The sequence below is a fragment of the Tachypleus tridentatus genome, chromosome 2 (genome assembly GCF_004210375.1).
Source record: "Tachypleus tridentatus isolate NWPU-2018 chromosome 2, ASM421037v1, whole genome shotgun sequence".
Taxonomy (NCBI): Eukaryota; Metazoa; Arthropoda; class Merostomata; order Xiphosura; family Limulidae; genus Tachypleus; species Tachypleus tridentatus.
The window spans coordinates 151,774,874-151,796,178 of record NC_134826.1 but is presented as its reverse complement, the minus strand read 5'-3'; the positions used below and the strand labels follow the sequence as shown (position 1 = coordinate 151,796,178).

The 21,305-nt window shown below is 33.8% G+C and overlaps 1 protein-coding gene across 1 annotated transcript in view; it reads right to left on the bottom strand.

Moving 5' to 3' along the window:
• Window positions 1-12,147: 12,147 nt before the first annotated feature.
• Window positions 12,148-21,305, bottom strand: part of LOC143245645 (uncharacterized) — a 46,489-nt gene continuing 37,331 nt past the window's right edge. Inside the window, exon 12 of the mRNA XM_076491994.1 lies at window positions 12,148-12,334. Coding sequence (XP_076348109.1) covers window positions 12,148-12,334 — 187 coding nt within the window. The remainder of the gene's footprint in view (window positions 12,335-21,305) is intronic.

Below are 21,305 nucleotides of genomic sequence, written 5' to 3'. Positions count from 1 at the left end.
ATACTATAATTACAAAATAACGATAAAACTAACAACAGACCTATTTAAGATTCGTATTCATGTTAAGGTTAATTTTAACTTTTGGGCTAAACCTTCTTAGAAATATTAATTACTACTGACAGTACACTCTAACAATAAAATTGAAAATAAGTGATAGGTTCTTTCCTTCAAGTTTAATTAATTTAAAAGAAACCAATTATAAATGTTTACGGTGTTATTACGTGTGCGAATGGTTGTGTATTTTCTTACAAAAACAAACAAACACATCGGACTATCTGTTGAACCCACGGAGGGGAATCGAACCCCTGATTTTAGCGTGTAAATCCGTAAATTTATCGGTGTATTAGCAGTGGACGATTTTATAATATAACCATTCAAAGAAATTGTTCTAGTTAGTAAGTGATACTTGTTATTGCTGTATAATAAAATTACATGTCTTGTTCTTAAAACCGAAAAGGTAAACAGTTCTACTCATTGTTCTATACTTCATGTGTTTCCTCTCTGCTAGGGGTAATATATTTATAGAATACGCTGTTTATACGCAAAAATTAAGATCACTCGTGGTGTTTGTTCCTAATTGTTACCTACTTTTCTCTCCTTCGAATAATGGCTGGTTGGTTAGCTATTTAGCGTTTTAAGCGCAAAGTCACCAGACTATCTTTATGAAAACAACGAGTAAAAACATGAAAATAAAATTCTATAAAATGCAAAAATAAATCGGGTTAAAAACTAAGCAATGTCCTGAAGTCAGGTAAAACACTCAAATAGAATTACAAAGACCAATGACTTATAAAAAGCTAAAAACAATTTAGCTCGACACTGTCCAACTTCAGGATAACGATTGGTTAAAGTAATATCTTCTTTGGTTTTATCAACTCAACACATGGTGTTACAAATCATAGTATGGAAAATAATGTTATTCTTCTAGGAGATTTGTTTTATTATATTGATGATTAAAATATTCCATGAAAATTTGTTTCTTTTGTACAGGCTAGTCACAAGTTTCTTTGATTTTCATTTGGAAAATTTGGTTTCTATGACACTTTTGTTACACGTATTTCGGTTTTTATTGTAATGCGTCAATTAGGGTTTTTGTTTAATTTCTTTTTAATACGTTATATTACTATTTCTCAGGGTCTTTCTCTTTCTCCGTTGGGACAATGGCGACATTGTGCTGATCATTCTTTTGAGTTACATTGGACGAGAGAACCAATTAAATGTTAAGGAACATAGTTTCTTTGTCATGGAGACAACAAATGGTAATTTAAATTCGGTCAAACTGATAGAGTTGTTCAGAAACATGAATGAATGGTTGGTTGACATTTCTTGGCATAAAGCAACTTCATTATCAGCGATAGAAAACTGTAAAAATCGTGAATATGTATAAAATGTAAAAATAAATAAAGTTTAAAACTAAAAATTTTAAAATTCAGATAAAATAATCAAATAGAATTTAAAAGACCAATGATTCGTAAAAAATTAAAAACACAATGAAGTTGGACAATGTAACCACCACCAATGACATCCAATGTCAAGGATAAAAAGATAGAAAATGCATGTCCGAAATGGTACCACCACTTCTGGTTGCGATGATGACACGACAGTAACTCCGGATTTATAACGCTAAAATCAGGGGTTCGATTCCACTCGGTGGGCTGAGCAGATAGCCTTTGTGGCTTTGCTAAAAGAAAACACACACACACACACACGACAGTAAAGCGTAGGCTACTGTGACTTGAATATCATTGAGGCCACATATTGGTGGATCAGTGCAAGATAAAAGAAAACAACGAGTTAAAAACAGTGATCAATGCATAGACTAACGAGGGCAATATTTTATCTTTTCATCCTTTCTGAAACAAGACAGCCAAAGAGCAACAGGAGGTTTGATCCGGAAAAACTTGTTATAATGTTCTCCAATCAATTTGGCCCTTAACTGGAGCACACAGCTTAGGCCTGAATACAGGAATAATTCATATATGAAACAGGTATGGTTGTGAGAGAAATAGAGCAGATAGGCTTAGCTATGGTTTGAATGATTTCATTCCCATGAATACCATCATGGCCAGGTATCGAGAGAAACTAGATAGTAATGAAAAGTAGAGTAAATGGGTCAGCTGTTGTTTAATATTGAAGAGAACAGGATGATAACTAGGGTAAAGCGAATCTAAGGCCACTAAAGAGCTAAGAAGCGCAGTGTAAATAGTACATTGCTTTTAAGTGATCCACGGCAAGAAAAATTACATAATTTTGTCGTGAACACAGAAATTGCAGAGAGTATCCTGTGTTCATTTCCCGAGCCAGAAACCAAGGTAAATTTCACAGTCACCTTATTTCGAATCATCTGTATATACGGGATTAGAAAAAAAATGTTCAAAAGGTGCTCAGTGAATAGAAGATAATATTTCCAATTATGAGCATCTGCATTCACCAGATAACTTACAGAAATTTCACATTTTAGAATGGCAAGATGGACTGACCACTGGAGACAACAACAGACCCAAATAAGTCACCTATGCCTGGATACTAAGGCCAGAAGGACGAATGGCAAACCACCGATTCTAAAAGAGCACAGTTCATTGAGGAAGGAAGATACAATCTCATGGGGAATGCTGTGGTAAATATCGAAGTTTAGAAGCATACTGCAAAGAAAGTTGCAAATGGTGGAGGTTAAGAGAAAGTTCGTGGGAATCAGTGTAATTAAAACAAGGAAAAGTGAACTGAAAAACAGAACTTCGAATTGGGAGTATCCACCTTTCTTAAATTACTCAAAGAAAGGTCACAGGTGGGAAAGGTAATAACTCATGGCAAGATGGATTGATCATTAGACTCAGCAACATATTCAGTGACAAACTATCTATTTCAAAAAAACACAGTCCACTGACGGAGAAAGACAACCTCAGGTGGGATGCTATAGTAAAGATCAAAGCTTCATAACATATTCTAAAGAAAGTAGCAAATGGCAAAGAGAAAAAGAAGTGTTGTGGAACTCAGTGTAAAAACTCTGGACTGGCAATGTGCAGATAGCCAAAGTTCCATATTATGACTGGGATCTGACATTTTCAAGGCAGAATCACAGACCATAAACCAGCTTGAATAGAATGAGGGCACAATAGAGCTTCAGCATCGATCCAACATCTATCCACTTTCCAAAAGGGGGGAGAGAAAGATATTTGATGCCCAGTTATCTAACACAAAGCTTCTTAATATGAGGAATTTTATATCAGCTAACATGAAGTGAAAATTACCACCAAAATTGAGCTCAGAATCAGGATGCACTTTCCATTTGTGGCAAAAGTGCAGGCAAATGGTTTTAGATGAGAGGGTGAAACCCTTTGCTAGAGTACAACATAAGACAAATGAGATCAGTACGAAGCTACTTCTGAACAGTTCTCATGCTCATCAACAGAAAATAAATTTGGAAATTGATGAAAGAAGCTGCTTGACACAGTAGGTAGAATTTGCCAAGTAATAGCATTGATTTTAACACTAAAAAGTGTAAACTCAAGACTCAGCAATGAGATACTTCGAGTTCTTGCATGAAAAACCAGTGAAGGGTCGAAATCGAATGGGCTTCGATCGTCTGTCAAGTAAACATCACTAACAAAATGTGTAAGTGATCAAGAATCCCATAGAAGTGAAGATCCTATAATATGCTCTAGCTGAACATAGTTTTGAAAGCCTTCAAAATCAAATAAAATTGACACAAGATGTTTTTTTTTAAAGAAAACTTCCCTGACTGATGTTTCAAGTTGAATTAGATGGTTGGTGTTGTAGCACTGTCGATGGAACATACATTAGGTGGGCAAGAGGAAGTTGTTTGATTCATGAAAGCAGATGCGAATAACATCAACCTACCTCTCCTAAACCTTAAAGAGATAGCGAGTCAAAGTAATAGGACGATAATTAGAAGGAACCTTTGGATCTTTTTCAGGCTTAGAAAAAATTAGAACAATAATCTTGCACCAAGTATCAGAAAAAAAAACATTATCTCAACTGATTTGGTTAAAAACAACCACAAGAAGAGCAAGAGAAGCAGGAGAAAGATGGTGCAGCATGTCACAATGAATGTCATCAGGTTTTACCAATGAAAGGTGAGCTGGAGTTCTACCAGAGTAAAGGGGCAATTATAGTCATAGAGATACTCAGCCTCAAACAAAACAGGCAATTGCTCTTACCGATATTTGATGAGCAAGAAGGTGGCAGAAGAAACAGAAGTGCTTGAGAGATAAAAATGACTCCCTAATAGTATCAATGATGCTCTGAACATAAGCTAATTTCTGGCCAGTGGAGAGCAAGATGGAAAGAAACTTCAAAATATTTTCATGTATCTTTGAAACTAGTGGTAGAAGAAATGGTGATGTTGAACTTAATTTAAGATTTCTTCTCACATTGATGCCTAACCTGCTAAGCATTGGCACGGGTCCAATGGAAAATGATCTTGTTAGAAAGTTTGATATGCCTGTTGGTAAGCAGAATATCGCCATGTACGAGAATACTGTGAGAAACGTGTCGAGGTTTAGAGGATAGAACAAACAGCTGTTTCTTTGATGCAATCAGTTAGTGCCTTCTTATAGTCGTCAATAGAAGGACAACTAATGACGGCAGGATCTGATATAAAGAGAATCGTGAAGGAGAACCAGTCAACTTTCTCTAACTTCCACTGTGGCACTCGAGTTTGGTGGCATCGATCACGTTCAGTATCTCTGAAAATGATTGGCAAATGATCACAGCCTCCAAGGGTGTATTAAATGCCACAGGGAAGGTTAATGTGTACTGGTCAACTAGCAGATTTCATTCCACACCTCTATGAAATTGTCCCTTACACAACGTGTTACTCCAATATGAAGAAGATGTACGAAAGATTTCAGTATCAGCAAATTTTCGGAATGCTTTCTGTAAGAAGAGACACACACAGCATGATAGAAATTGATCAAGGTCTTAAAGCCATCCAAATTAGAACAAAAATATCGACAACTTCACTCTATCAAAGTAGTGATTTTTACTAAGACAATGAAGAGCTTGACTGAGAAACTTGTTTGTAACAACAAAGGTTTCTTTTGAAGAAAGAGTCTGTTGAATTCCATGGACTCCGTATTCTAGGACGATTGGGCAGATGTCTGTCAGGTAATGGAGACTTAAGACTCTGAGGTTGTGACTGAATAAAGGTTCTGAATTAGGATGGCAAAAAGAGATGGGCCCGAGTTATCACTGGATGTAACAGCGGGAAAACAAATGGGAGTAAATTTTGGATTGTCAACTCTTGCAACCATGAGGGCATAAGATTTTATAATAAAAATTAGACTTTAGTGGAGAAATGGAAAGATGTATCTCTACTCCCATAGTTAGCAATGGAACATAATGAAGCAACAAATGTCGGAGATGGAGAAGGGAGCATTGAGATATGAATATATGGTTTTGTACGAACTGCGCATGCATATTTTAGACCTGAATAAATCGAGAAATCCCAGAGAAACTGTATTTAGTGTAACATTCATTTTGTTTCAGAGAATTACACGTGGATTAAGTGTTGTTTGAGTGAAATAAAAATTAAAGTTGAAATCGAAGCCACTCGTCACGTGATGACAAAGACGTTGTGCCATTGTATACCATACTTGTTGCAATTAAAAAGTTTGAATGGGAAATTTGTAACGTTTGATCGAGAAATTTGCGATAAAAGTTCTTGACAGTGCATTAGTTACACAAATGTCTAAATATATCACTACTAATATTATACTTTCCAGTTTTGACATGCAAGAAGATAATATGTTTTTCCATTTCCCGAAAACGCCTGACTTGACCTGATGGTTAGGCCGCTCGACTCGTAACCCGTGGGTCGCGATTTCAAATCTCCATCTCCAAACCTGTTCACTCTTTCAGTCATGGAGATGTTATAACGAACAATCGATCCAATTGTTTGTTGGCCAAAGAGAAGTCCAAGAAAATCTAAATTCTGGTTCCTACCGTTGATAGCCCTGGTGTAACTTCTCACAAAATTAGAAACAAACAAACCTTATACCAAGTATGAATATATGAGTATTTATAACCTGACGCTGTAATCATATGTAGAATGTTTGTTGATATACTGCAGGTGGGTTTCAGGACACTTGAAAGTGCGTGCCAAAGTTCAATAGAGCGAAATTAATAAATATTTGTTTGTTTGTTTAGAATTAAACACAAAGCTACACAATGGTCTATTTGTGCTCTGCCCACCACGGGTATCGAAACCTGATATTTAGCGGTTTGAACCCGCAGACATACCGCTATGCCACTGGGGTGTGCTCAGTAAATGTAGTATTCTACATTAATTCGATTAAGGTTGTAAAACTCTACCTTCCTCTCGCAAGCCAGAATGTTAAATAACAACCCAAATTCTATGTTAATATTGTAATATTGGAACATTTGTATCTACAGTCTCAAGGGAAGAAGGAACACCACATCTGACGACAAAAAGGAAGACATGTGACTAATGTCCGAATAATCTTACGCCTTCGTGAAAATTCAATCAAGTGTTTTTTTTTTTGTTTCATAAACTCAAATTTTCCCTACTAGACACATTCAGTTCTCGGGGTTCAGATGATGTTGACTTTAGCATATGTGATGTTACTGACAAACTCATGAAGCTGCTCTTTAAAAACATTGACAGACGAGTTTCAAGAAATAAGTTGACAATTTGAGAGATGAATCTTAACATACATATTTAGTGATAGATTAGAAAAACAATTTGAGTCATTTGTAAGACTACAAAATAGAAACACGTACCAGTAACGAAAAATATGTTTGTGTGTATACATATAAATATACTTATATTAATCTCGTATCCACATTTCTTTACACTATCAGGCTGTTGTGTATGAAATGTCTAATTTTAATATGAAAATTTGAAACTCGATTTTTAGATGCTGAAAGAGAAGTATTATCATATATTATATAGCATATTCTCTGGTTCATTTGAAGCTCGCTGTATTTTCTTTATTTCATGAACTAAACCATATTTATATTGACTTTTATCAGCATGGATAAAATTTATATTCGTATACTTTTTTTGTTTGAGTTCCAGTTTGGACACAATTCGGCGATAGGAGCTCGTAATATAAATCTTGCATTTGGTGATGGCACAGCTAATGACTGTACAGAAGAGCGTTTGTTCAGAAGATTTCGCTTTGGTGACACAAGGCTTAACAATTAGCCCAGAGGTTGCTCTCAGACAGCCATTGATGAGGAATAATTGAAGACCTCAGTTGAATCAGGTACCTGCCAAACCCTGAGAGAACTAGCTAATAAATTTAATGTTCATTATTCAACAGTTTCTTGACATCTTGAAACAATTGATGAGGTGAGAAAGCTCGATAAATGGATACGAAATGATTGAAAACCATCAAACAAGACGAGTTGAAATTTGTTCCTCACTCCTTACTCACAACAAAGAACGACCCATTTCTTCATAGAACTGTCACCTGTGATGAAGATTCTTTACCACAGTCGACAACGATCTGGACAGTGGCCAATGAAGAAGCACCAAAACCACATCTTCATCCTTATGGTCAGTGTTTCATGGTCGTCAGCAGGTGTGATCCATTCTTAAACCAAGGAGAAACAATCACAACAGAGAAATATTGTTGTAAAGTTGAAACTATTCACTAAAAGTTGTCACAAAATATCCAACAACAGTTAACTGCAGTCGTCCGATACTGCTTTATGACAATGCTGGACCTCGTGTCTCACGTGTTACTGTTCAAAAACTGAATGAGCTTCAGTAAGAAATTTTATCACATCTGCCGTATTCACCAGATTATTATTGTAGATTATCACTTTATAAACATTTTTTAAAAGAAAAAGACGTTTTAAAATCACAGGTCAATTGAAAATGTCGAATATTTCATTGCATCAAAGAACGTCCAGTTCTTTAAAGATGACATTTATCAACTTTTAACACGTTAACAGAAGTGTATTGAGTCCAAATGAGCTTATTTTGATTAAATAAATTAGACAACAAAATGTATGTATGTGATACCTTCATAAAGTACTTTTTGTTGTAGCTCTGTTAAAGATATTATCTTCATGTTTACTAAAGAGAAGAAATGCAACAAGTTATCAAAGCAAATAGTTACGATAACGTTTACAAAAGTAATAAAAAAGTTATGGTTGTGGATATATGGTTTTATATGTTAGAGCAAAAAACTATCAAAAACCTTAAAATATTTATCTTTAATTATAACGTTTTGCAATTGCAAGAAATATCTCAAAATATTTTTACGTTTCTTTCTGTTCGTTTGAATGGTATGATCGATGTATTTAAAGATAAATAATGCCTGTAGGCTGAATTTTTAATACTATGTAACAGCAATTTTTGTTTAAAATATTTACAAAATACAGATATTTAGCAAACAGTATTCAACCATCAAGTTTTGTTTAAATATTAATTAACAATACTTAAGCCATATGCTTTCATCAGGCGCTACAACTTTTCTCGGAAATTGAGGTTGGAACAGGTTGTAACGTTTAAACGATATATGTTTGTTTCCATGTGCATAAAAAGATTTTCTAATGCATATGAGTAATTATTCACAAACGACTTTTATTACGAAGTTTCATGTATTTTAAAGTATTGCAAACAAAGCTGTCTTTAATCATGCCGTGTCGTCAAACAATCTCGTCATTTATCCATACTGATATTAAAATTGTATTAATTTGAATTTGTTAAAACAACATCGACTTGTGATAAAGTAAAACCTTGTAACATAAGTAAGCAAGATAATAACACAGTTTTATAATGGAAAGTTGTACAAACTGTTTCACCAGGAGAGAAATTAAATTTTGGTCGAAGAAGCCTCGTTTAACCAAATAAAGATATGAACATTTCTAGCAATTCCGCAGGTTCGTAATTATGTGTAAGATGTAGTTGTGTAAGTGACTCTTTAACAGTATAACTGATATTGTGTACAGTAACAAGATATTATCATTACCGTCGACTATCCTTATGAACAAATCTGGTTTAAGATAAACAAAACTTTTCATATTAAGAAAAGGGTGTATAATAAACCCATTATATATGTATAAATCATGAAATGCACGTTGTCCGTGAATTCATTAGTGAAATTAATAATACATTCATTCTGAAAATACATTATACAAATTAGTTAAATGATGACTTACATATTTATATTTGTGTAACATATTACTGACTAGTGTAGATAGTTCGTATTCCTTCAGCGGATCGTGATCTGTTGTTTAGCTTGACGGACTTTGGACCTGACATTTCGTGGTAAGTGATCTGTTACCAGCAAGAAGAAAAACACTTTTTTATGCGTCATAAGTTAAGCCACACTGTTCCATTAGAGTAGCCCAAGTGTTAGCCCGCGTCATGCTTTTCTTGAGCAAGGCACTTAACCCTACTTGTTTTGTGTTACCAACCTATGTGATGAGTGTCATCAATGAACTGGCACTACAGCAAAACGAATGATACTGTGTTATCCTCCGTCATTATAACTGGAGTTCTACAGCACCAGTTTTGTATGCACGGAAAATGGTTTAATTAAACATTTTACAAAGACCTGCAGATAGTCCTCGAGCAGATTTGTTCGAAATTCAAACGAAGAAACTTAATTGAATGTGTTGGAATTGTAGAGAGAAACTAGATTTTCACTGTTCTAATGTTTTATTAAGTTGTGAATATCATTAGGTTGAAAAATTAACTTGGGATACAAACTTGTTTTATTAACAAACCCTGTATTAACAAACAAAATAATAACCCTGGAGTAGCTTTGTACGAAATAAGAAATCAACAAACAAGAATTTCATGTAAAGCTAATTGACGACAATCAACATTAACCGTCCATAATTGTGAAGTGATAGATTAGAGGGTGGCAGCTAGTCAACATCACTCATCGCTAACTTTAGGACTATTCTTTACGAACGAACCATAGGACTAACTATCACATCATAACGCTCTCACAGCAGAAATAGCGAGCATGTCGGTTGAGGAGAAACGAAGCTGCGAACCTTTGATTTTAAGTTGAATGCTCTTCTCATCAGGCCATACCAAGTTGTAAAAGATTTAAATAACCTGATTAAAATTAAGTATATTAAATATAAAAACACGTAGGTTACTGTTATTCTAAGATAAGACCATTGAAATACACACAACAAAAAATCAAAATAAAATACTATTCTATTAGTTAACGCATGTATCGGTTCAGGGTAGATCTTAAGACTGAAAGTGGATGTATAAAAAATACCTGGTACATGTCATTAAGGTGTCAAAATACACGTTCAACAACGTTGTCATGACTACGAAGATTTTCATAACATGCATTAATCGTGTTTTCTGTTTCAACATTACATAATTTGATTTAAAAGCCTTTTTTTATATAATTATAGCCTGTACTCTGTCACTAATAATATTATTTAACTTTTGAAGTAATAAATAACTTACATGTAGATATGTTTTGGCATTTTTTTTCAGGTGTCCTTCACGCACCTTAGATTGTAACAGGGGAACAATATCATAGTGTTTGATTGAGAAATTCTTAATATAAATATATTTACTAAACTAAACAATTTAACGTTACATAGGATATGTAGGTGTCAGTATAGTGTGAAATTCATGAATTGAGTAAAATGTTCTGATGAAACACTTTTAACCAATGACCTTTCTTTGAGTCATCTGAGAAAGGCGGATACTTCGGATTGGAAGTACCGTCTTCTCTTTGCCAAACATTTTTTCGAACAATTCTTATATCTCAGTTTATATGGATGGTTTGAAATCAGGTGACTCTGTAGCTTTGCCATGGTGCGTTGTGGTTCGGTGGTTGCTCACAGGGTCATTTCTATAGTTTCTGTATTCAGTGCCAAGTTGTACGCCATTTCTTTTGCCCTCGATCATGTGTAAGCTCTGCAGTATACCAATTGTACTATTTATATCGACTCTTTTAACTCTGTACTGGCCCTCGAATCACTTAATGTTAATTCTCAACTTATTCTCGCCGACATTCAAGAACGACTGGCTGTCTTATCTGTAGAAAATGATCCTGTATTGAAGGCTTGACTTCGGGACTGTTGACAGTCGAAATGGAGGAAACAAGATGGTAGCAAGTTTTTTCAAATCAAACTGTCTGTTGTTCTTCGGCTGACTTATTTCCGTAATAATCGGAGGGAAGAAGTTGCCCTAACACATTTTTCACAGTTTTTTAACGCATCGTTTCCTTTTATCTGGATCTGATGCACCAATATATGGCTTTTGTGAAATCCAGTCACAATAGTCTACGTCAGGACCGTGGCACCGTTTTCGACATTTCATTTTTACTAGGTTTACCCCTGATGTTAAACAGTGCCATTGGCGATAGCGACACTGTCCAACTTGATCGTGTTTTTAACTTTTTTATATGGTATAGGCCTTTTTTGTTCTATTTAAGTTTTTAATTCTAGTTTCGAACTTTATTTAGTATTTCACTTTCTTTATTTTTACATTTTCTAGAATTTTACTTTTGAGGTTTCTACAGTTGTTTGGCGCAGATAGCCTCGTTGCTTTGTGCCATAAAACGCCAAACAACCAAACCAATATATTATAATTAAACTCTATGATTTACTCCTGAAGAACGAACCGCAGTACACTAGATGAAGTATTACACATTTCTTTCTTTTCTTAACATTATTATAATGTTATCATTTAACAGCCTTAACCTGAACTGTTCACAGTTTTTACTTTGTATTATGCCCCCCGCTAGTACAGCGTCATGTCTACGGATTTACAACGCTAAAGTCTAGAATGGTTTTCAACCAATCAGAATGCAGCAAATCAACAAATGTATTTATGAATTAATATTTATGTGCTGATGGACCTAGATCCCAGAATAACTTTCTGACAATCTTTGTCTAAATGTAGACCGAGAGTTTAGTATATTTGATTGTTTTACCAACGTTTTTCTTAATGATTTTCAGTGTTTTTCTAATCATTATAACTATACATGATCTATATTCTTTTGTGTTTTGTTTCTGTATTTTACAGACTGCAAGATGTAACGTGTTTAATTAAGTGTTGCACAAAAGATAAAAGTGACAAAAAGAACCAACAAAAGGCTTTAGATTTAGTGGCCAAGACTGTAAAGCTAATTTTTTCACTCAACTTACACAATATGATCTTCCAAATCAAAACCTATGTCGGCCATCAGAAGTCACTTGTACTGTCTCTGACAAGATTGAAGTTGAATCAAGCTCCACTCTTACAAGTACTACTTTGTCCACTTCAAGGTCAGAGCATAATGATGACACTGACATGTAAATTCTCCTGATATCTCTAGCGTTAATGTTGATGGAAGTTGCTCTACAAGACAGTCTGAAGTTGAAATAATTACTAAAAATGAAAATCTACTGGACTTTGGTAAAATGCTTCAGTATACAAAAGATGAAGAAACTAAAGCAAAAGATCCAGGGTTGTGGTTCGATTTTTCTTTTGATGATGTGGATTATTGGATTGCTTGTGGACCCACTGACTGTTAACACCACAATGGGCCATTTAGCAAATCTTGCAGGACTTTTAATTGTGGCAAATCAACGAGATACTGTTCGCAAAAATTTTTCTTTGGGGTAAAAGCCAGTGGTGAGCAATACAAGAGAGAGTGGTTATTGTATTCACCGTTCACATGGTCGGGTTAATGGTTTGTTTGTAAACTTTTTGTTCCTAAATGTTCCTTGCGTTTTACTACTAGAGAAGGGTTCAGTGACTGGCAAAATACTATTGTATTTGATCATCATGAAAGATGCACTACTTACCGAGACGCTATGCTAACAAACATAACTCACAGACAAGGTTTAGGCTTGAGACAAGAGTTGGAAAAAATAGTGCAATTACTGGGAACACGTCTTGGATCGTGTGATAGTTGTTATTCGTACGTTAACTGAATGTGGCCTGGCGTTTCGAGGAACATATGAAAAATTTTAATGAAAGGGTTTTGAGCAAATTTTTCATTTTTATTAACATCAAAGTGAGAATTGTTAATTCAGAGTGTAAACAAATATACAGTAAAAATAGTTCTTTTTAATTATCATTAATCAAAGAAGTGATTTCCCTCATCATTTCTAAATAAAAGGCCTCAGTATTGCTTGATTTTGATCCTTGTCCAATCTGTCAAATAAATGAAATAAAAATATTTTTATTTAATACAGTTGTGGGGTCTAACCTGGAAGAAAATTGTAGAAGGGTTATAAATTTTCAAAGTTTTATTTCACTTTCAACACTTGTTGTGTCTTAATGTCTTGTCAGTTAAACAATGGAGGGACGAGGGAGGCACCATTGTTGTTCAAAGGGTATCAGTTGCTGTTAATCCGGCCCTGCGTTTATTAATTATCTTAAACTGTGTAAACACTTAAATATAAATAAATAACGAATTAATATTGTTACTGTGCTAGCCGTGTTAGTTTTGTCTTCTCAATCACGTACAAAACATTAACTTTTTTCAGTGGACCAACTCGTTCTGTACGAAAACAAACAACAGTTTAAAATTGTACCAGTTTATTCCAAAACATTGTCTCTTTTACTATAATTAATACGTCATGACAACATAAAGGTAGCACGTGTATGGGACAAGTTGGTAGGTAATTATCATTAGCGACGTCGCAATATTAATATTTATAATGTGCAGGAACGACATGGTATTGTTTTCATATGATTAGTATTATATCACGTGCTCACACAACTATACTGGAAGTTTAATAATGTTAACATATTTAACCCTCTCTTCTGCAATGTTTATCATCTGTGATTTGCTCATTCTAATAATAGTTCAATATAGACTATCGTCATCACTGTAAAGCTATTCTGATCATAAACACTTTAGGTGTGAAATAAATATGTGGACAAAAATGGATTGAACGTGTGACTAAAATGAATGAAATCAAAACTGACGACCAAACTAGTAACTAAAGTTATAGCGTTGGTAACAATTGTACAGCTCATATTTATTAATTTTTTTTTCTTTAGTTAGCTTGGGAGACGGTGGTGGGTTAAAAGAAACAAACGAAAAATACCAATGACCGAAGTTGTACATTACTGTATGACAAAACAAAAGTCAAACTAAGATTGGAAAATATTTTCATTAATTATTAAATTCAGTAGGGATACAGAACAAACCAATATAAATAATATAACCAGATATCAACAGGAGAGAAGACACTCAATAAAGATGAACCCAAGAACAAATCTGCGGGAATCGATGGAATAACACCAGAAGCAATAAGTGCACGTGAAGAGAGAAGAGTCGAGTGGCTAGTAGAAATATTTAACAACTCACTGAAAGTTAGAAATGATTGGTAAATGGACGTATTGATAGTAATATGAAAACAGAAAAATTGTTTGAAGTTGAGCACAATGTTACACAATAGGCTGTGCCACTGGATTTACAACACTAAAAGCCGAGTTTCGATACTCGTGCCAGGCAGAGCATAGACAGCCCATTGTGTAACTTTGTGCTTCATTTCAAACAACTTTTCCGTTTTCAGATTGCTATTACTACGTCCCTTTACCAAACGGTGTTTCAATTAAAATGGTTCAACCATATATCTTGTCCATTGTTACAGGAGTTCTACATTTTTCTTAGCAACATGGCTAAGGAGAGAAATGGGTGTTGCTAAGATACATGTAGATCTCCTATAACAATGGACGAGATATGTGGTTGTACCATTCTAACTGAGGCACCGTTTGGTTTCATAAAAAGTACACGTTGCACCGATGTAATATTTGCTATTGAATGCCGACAAGAAATGAATACTGTTCTTACAGATCAAGGAAAAATATTCGATCATTATTAACGAAAATAACGTGGAAACTATTCAAAGGCCATGGGGTCTAAGGCCACCTACTGTACAAGATAAGAGCAAGGTTAGCAGGCAGTAGAAGTGCTTTCAGAACCACAAATGACTTTACTAATTTGTTACAAGTATATTCTGGGATGAGACAAGGCTATGTCTTATCCTCTTTTCTACTCATAACTTTTTATGAACCAGATCACCAAGAAAGCAAATTTAAATCCAGAACCCTTAAACTAATTACGTTTTGCTGATGACCAAAGTTTAATACATTAAAGTAAAGAAGAGATACAAAGCCATACAAGTATCCTCAACAGAAGATGTTGAAGATATATATGAAAATCAACACAGAAAAGGCAGAACCAATGATAGTAAGTAGAAGAAATTATCAGTAAAACGTAAATATTTAGGCTACAGCTGTTCAGTGAATTCCTAAAACTGGAAGGTATTTTCACAGGAGACATAAAATAGATTGAGAAATTGAAACAAAATTATCAAAAACAAGTAACGTAAAATATCAACATCTCAATTGAAACATCACATGTCGTGTTGTAAATAAATTGTAAATTAATAAACACCAACTCTTAATGAAACTAAAAAACAGAAAATATCATTTCATAAGATAAGACGTTTACGAAACGCTACTAACGTAACTAGAAGAGATAATATTTATACATGTCAAAGAAATGGTTGAAACAGCTCCATTCACTGAGAAACAAAGAATTAGAGATCTGTCCACATAGCGAGAATGCATCCTAACCAATCAAAGGAACGAGCGTAGCGACTCAAGGAGAAATGAACAGATGGCGTGATTGTGAGTGAATAAATACAACCTCACACTTACCCAGAATTTTCATTTCCATTTGGAACTGCAACTGTGTCTCCTAGAAACGCTTGACGTCAGATGCAGGGTGAAAAAGTAAAGTATAATATTATCAATATTCATTTCTTGTTTATTACTAATTTTAAGTAGCACACCGAGCTGTTAATGTTTAAAGGAAGCTTCAAAATCATACTTGATTTGTTAAATACACACAATTTCTGCCATGTTTACGTTGCTCTAGCTATATGAAGACTACGCTTAGATTATTCCGGGTAGACTATGATTAACTTTATGTTGCTTTAAATATGTTATGCTTGATATATTTTTAACTTATCTGTGGACATATTTTCAGATACATTATATTGATAAATATTATTATTGTAGGCCTATGATGTATAGATTTATATTTCTCTTATCGTATCTTATTTAGATATGTCATGAGTTTTTGTAACTCTAAACAATATAGCTAATGTTTATACGCTTTAAAAACACTGTGTTTAAGTTTACTGAACTATCATACGTTTATGTTATATTGGTTCACCGCGTATACTTCAATTTTAAAGTACGTAATTAGCATATTGGTTATTTAGTCTACGTATATAATGTTTACAATTCATTTTAGTTTACATTTTCGTAAAGATTTTGTCATTCATGGGGAATTGTGCTTCAAGACATTTTTCATATGTATGACTTCCAGGTTCCCGTTAATATGAATGTATCTTGTGATTTAGAATTTTTCGTGTACAAAATTACAAAGTTTATGAACATTTTGGAACCAGATGCTGACATTTGTTCTATTCTCGTACACCATACATGGGTTTGTGTTGCTGTAGATTCTTCACCATGTTTATATCTACGACATCATAAGTACATTTTATCTGGGTTTAAACTACTCAAGGTTCGTTTTATTTACGTTATTTTGTTTTTACTAAGCCTTATGTTTGAGTAGTAAGTTCTATAAAATAATGTTATCCTGGAATATGTTTGAGCATTGATGTTTCTGCATAGTGAATGTTTCTTGGTCAATTTTCTGTTTTGTTTTGCAGTTACAAATTCATGGTATTTAAATAGGTTACCATTAAGCTTACTTTAAATAACGTAGCTCTAGATTCATTTCGATTCATTTTATCTTGGTTTATATTCCTTTTTTGTCATATTACTTACATATTAGTCTTGAGTATATGTTGCACTTTGTAAAATTATTTACATTAATTAACCGATCACAATCCATACTTTGGCCAGGCGTGACAGATAGATTTAGGGGCAATTTTTTTTTCCTTTTTTAACTCTAGAAGAATAAGGGAAAATCATGGAAAATACATTTTAGAGTTATAATGTAGGATCGGTTTTGTTGCATATAGATTTTATGATTTTTTTCCTCTTTATTTTGATAAGTTCAAAATTACCAAAGACAATCACAAAGAGTAGCTATTATAAATTCTCAATTTACATTGTGACTGGTTACAAAGTACTAAATACAGACTGGATTATATTTCTTTATGTAGTTTTCTCATCTGTAACTGGACTATACTCGAAGGTGTAATATTCTCTTAGCTGTAGTTTCTAAGATAAAAACGGCCCAGCATTTCCAGGTGGTTAAGGTACTCGACTCGTAATCCGAGAGTCGCGGGTTCAAATCCTCGTCACACCATACATACTCGCCCTTTCAGCCGTGGGGGCGTTATAATGTGACTATCAATTCAACTATTCGTTGGTAAAAGAGTAGCCCAAGAAATGGCGGTGGGTGGTGATGACTAGCTGCCTTTCCGCTAGCCTTACACTTCTAAATTAGGGACGGCTAGCGCAGATAGCCCTCGTATAGCTCTGCGCGAAATTGAAAACAAACCCAATCTGTATGGTGGGCATTTTACAAAACTTAATAAAACCATTAATAACTTGTTTGAGCTGTACGTATTCCAACATAATAATTATTTATCAATAACACGTCATCCTTATATTTCAATATATTTATCAATAAATGTTTCATCTTATTTTTTGATACTGAAGTGTTTACTTCTAAGAGTACAGTAATGTCGTGTTGATGACCTAATCCTACTGAAAAGTTTTGTTGTCTTTCAAAATTTACATATTTTTAAAAACAGTTTATAAAAAAAACGATCTTTATACTGCAGGTATTTAAAATATAATTTTTATTCTATTTTAAGACAAACGCTGATTAGATAGTTAAGTAAACAAACACATGAAAGATGAAATGAATTTGTTATTAAATAAGTAGTCCTTCCTGGTTTATATGATCAAACAGAGTGGGTTAATATGGATTCGAGTCTAGATACGTTAATAACTAAGGTACTCATGTGCTTTCTTGAACAAAACAAGTTAAATGATTCTATCCCACTGTTTAAGCTATTTTTTGTAAAGTTATGTGTATGACGTTTTTGTGTTGTAATGTTTTGAAAATACGAATGGTAAGCATAGAAATACAGTAACAAAAATATGTGTTATCTTTTTTGGAGAATTTGGTGTACAAGAATATACATCTGAGATTATTACAAACATATCGACATGAAGGTAAAAAACGCCTTAAGGTATAGCAACAAGTCTCCAAAGTTACAACGCTAGAAATCGGATCTCGATTTTAATGGTGGGTTAAACACAAATAGTTGTGTAGCGTTTTGTTTAACGACAAATAAATACAAACAAACAAAGGTATGCACACACTTTGAGAGTTTTGTGTTACATAAATTTCAGACAAATATAAATAAATTTATTGTAGGTCGTATAAATATATATATCATTAACAACACTGACATCAGTATTAAAATACCTATTTTCCAACATTCTTTCTTAAAGTTGCTAGCAGTAAGATGTTGGTACGCCTTCCAAGTCCTACAATTATGAATTTCAAAATTCTAAAAAATATAAGTGTTTATATTTTTAACAGCACAGATACTGAGATAGCCCATTGTGTAGCTTTGTGCTTAACTTCGAAACAAATGATTGTAGGAGTTAAGTGTCTACAGTTTGATGAGTACAATGAGTGGGTATTACTTAGGAATTCTGGACTTGTATGTACTTTTGGGAAGCTAGAAATGAAGACGTGCATTCTGTGTATTAAAGGAGAAGTTTAATGTTATTTTAACTGAAGTAGAGGAAACAGATGAAAAGAAGTGTAGACTGTGGGAAATGGTAGCAGAATTTCAGGTGGAGTTTAATATTTTACATTCGAGGAATACATCAGTCAACAATGACTTTCAGGAAGTTATAAATAGTACTATTAGAGTAAAAAAGTAGTGAATTTAGTGTAAATGAGTCTATTTTGTTGAGTAGCAAATTTCAGTCTTTGGCTTCTGCAGATGAGGAACTATTGGAGGAAAGAAAACAAAATGGTCAGAGAAGAATATGGATGATAACCTTAATGAGTTATAGGTGATTCCTTGGCAAGGCATGTTGATACTGTACGAACTAAAAAAATGTGTTTAGAACACTGTTATGAATGAAGAATGTTAATATAATAACTGAAATATGGTTAGAGGTAGATCATAGATGATATTGGTCACAAAAAATCTCTTTGAAGTATAGGGTTACGGGTTATTTAACAGAGATAGAGTACTGAAGAGATATGGAGAAGTGGTTTTATATGTAAACTGTTAGTTACATTCTGTTGAAGTGAGGATGTCAAATATATCAGCAAGTAGAATGAATCACTTTGTTCTCCTTTTTGCAGATATAAAGGAAAGAAGTCTTTAGTGGAAATTTGTGATAGACTGGTGAAATTACTGATGAACCTTGAAAGTAAAATAAATATTTCAGTTGTTGATAAAGTTATAATTTATGACTACTTTAATTTCAGGCACTCAGATCGGGAGATGTTAGAGTCAAACTACGAGGGAGAAATGTTATTGAAAACTGTTCAGAATTACATTCTTCACCAATTGGTCAATAAACAATGTTATTTAAGAATTATTGTTAACTTCAAGCATAGAAATGATCGAGAGGGTAGAAACTGGGGAACATATGGGTAGTGATTATTGTTGTATTGAGTTTGATGTTTTTCTGCACGTGGTGATCAGTAATAATGGTATTTCGGTAACAAATTTTCAAAAGATGCTACTAGAATTTTCTGACGTGAATTGAGAAGCTGAGTTATTTGGAGCCACTGATCAGATGTGGAAAGTGTTTAAATATTCTGTGTAAACATAGTTCTTATAAAAAGAAAAGGGTGGCTGCAAATAGAAAACTAGGCTGACTCACAAAGTGCATAAGATATAAAATTTAAGAAATTTAAATTGACTGTTATAATGGGAGACTTACACCATTAAGCAAGCTGGTCAAACAGTAAATATAGGCATCAAAAGAATTTATAAAAATGTTGACTGAAACAGTTAGAGGGATCTGATTGTAAATGTAATTCGAAATGTTGATTTATCACATTTTTCACACTTAACAGCGATAATGATAAGACTAGGGGACACAAATATAAAATTTGTTAGGGTTGCGGAGTCATGGGACCTCATTAGCTTTTAACAACATAACTCTAGTCTACTAGCATTAGCATGTTAATGAACAGATATTTTTCTTTGAACTGTGATTTTTATAGTTGTTTAGTAATATGCCTTTTACGTTGTACATTTCTGGATACCATTTTTAATTGACGTAATCAGTATTGATGAGTTATAAGGCTAACTGAATGAGCTACTTTAAGATATTTGATTTATAGAAGAGGGCGCTGCGAGCTCTTTCTTCTTTGGTCCTCGTAAACTATAAGATCAGTTCTAATATTAACTTTTATTTACAATAAACCTTGTGAAAAATGAAATTTATATTACAGTAGAACCTTATATAGTTACTAAGCCGAATGAAACAATTTCTTTACAATAATATGTTGAAAAGTCTTCACCATATCTTGACTGGCAGTGAACTGACCACTTCTTTCTGCAATCATTAAGGTTTGACCAGGACTTCTCTAATTTTCCAACAACTTTCTGCTTCTCCATATTCAAGATATATTTGTATAGTTTTCTCTATATTTTCTTAACTAATACTTTCTTAAAGGAGAAAGGCTTCGTAAATCAACTGAAACTAAAGAAATATCAAACTTAGCCGATAAGGATCTGAACAGTATTAAATAAAATATTAATAAATACTGAATTCAGTGTGTTTCATAAAAATAACTATTATTATTAACCCACGCAATATCATCAGGGATTTTCTTGAATGTATTGTATTAGAACACGCCATGTATTTTTGACATAGTATTTTTCTAAGTTGTTACATTATTCTGTTATTGTAGGTTTTATATGTTATCTGGTCAGTTAAGTTCTATTATGTTGCTTTTGTTCTAATCGATTTTATTCCTTGTCATTCCCCCAGTCACACCAAACATGCTCGCCCTTTCAGTCTTGGAGGCGTTATAATGTGACTATCAATCTCACTGTTCGTTAGTAAAAGAACAGCCTAAGAGTTGGCTGTGAGGAGTGATGACCAGCTGCCTTCCCTCTAGCCTTACACTGCTAAATTAGGAACGACTAGCGCATATAGCCCTCGAGTAGCCTTGCGCAAAATTGAAAAGAAACTGTGTCATTCCTTTGTTGTAGCATCTAGTTTATCTAAGGACGGAATGGTCATACTGATGCAGATTGTGTAAAAATGCCAACAGCAGTGGGATATCAAGTGATCTCATGAAATCGCGATTCACACTTACTTAAGTTTCAATGGAAAT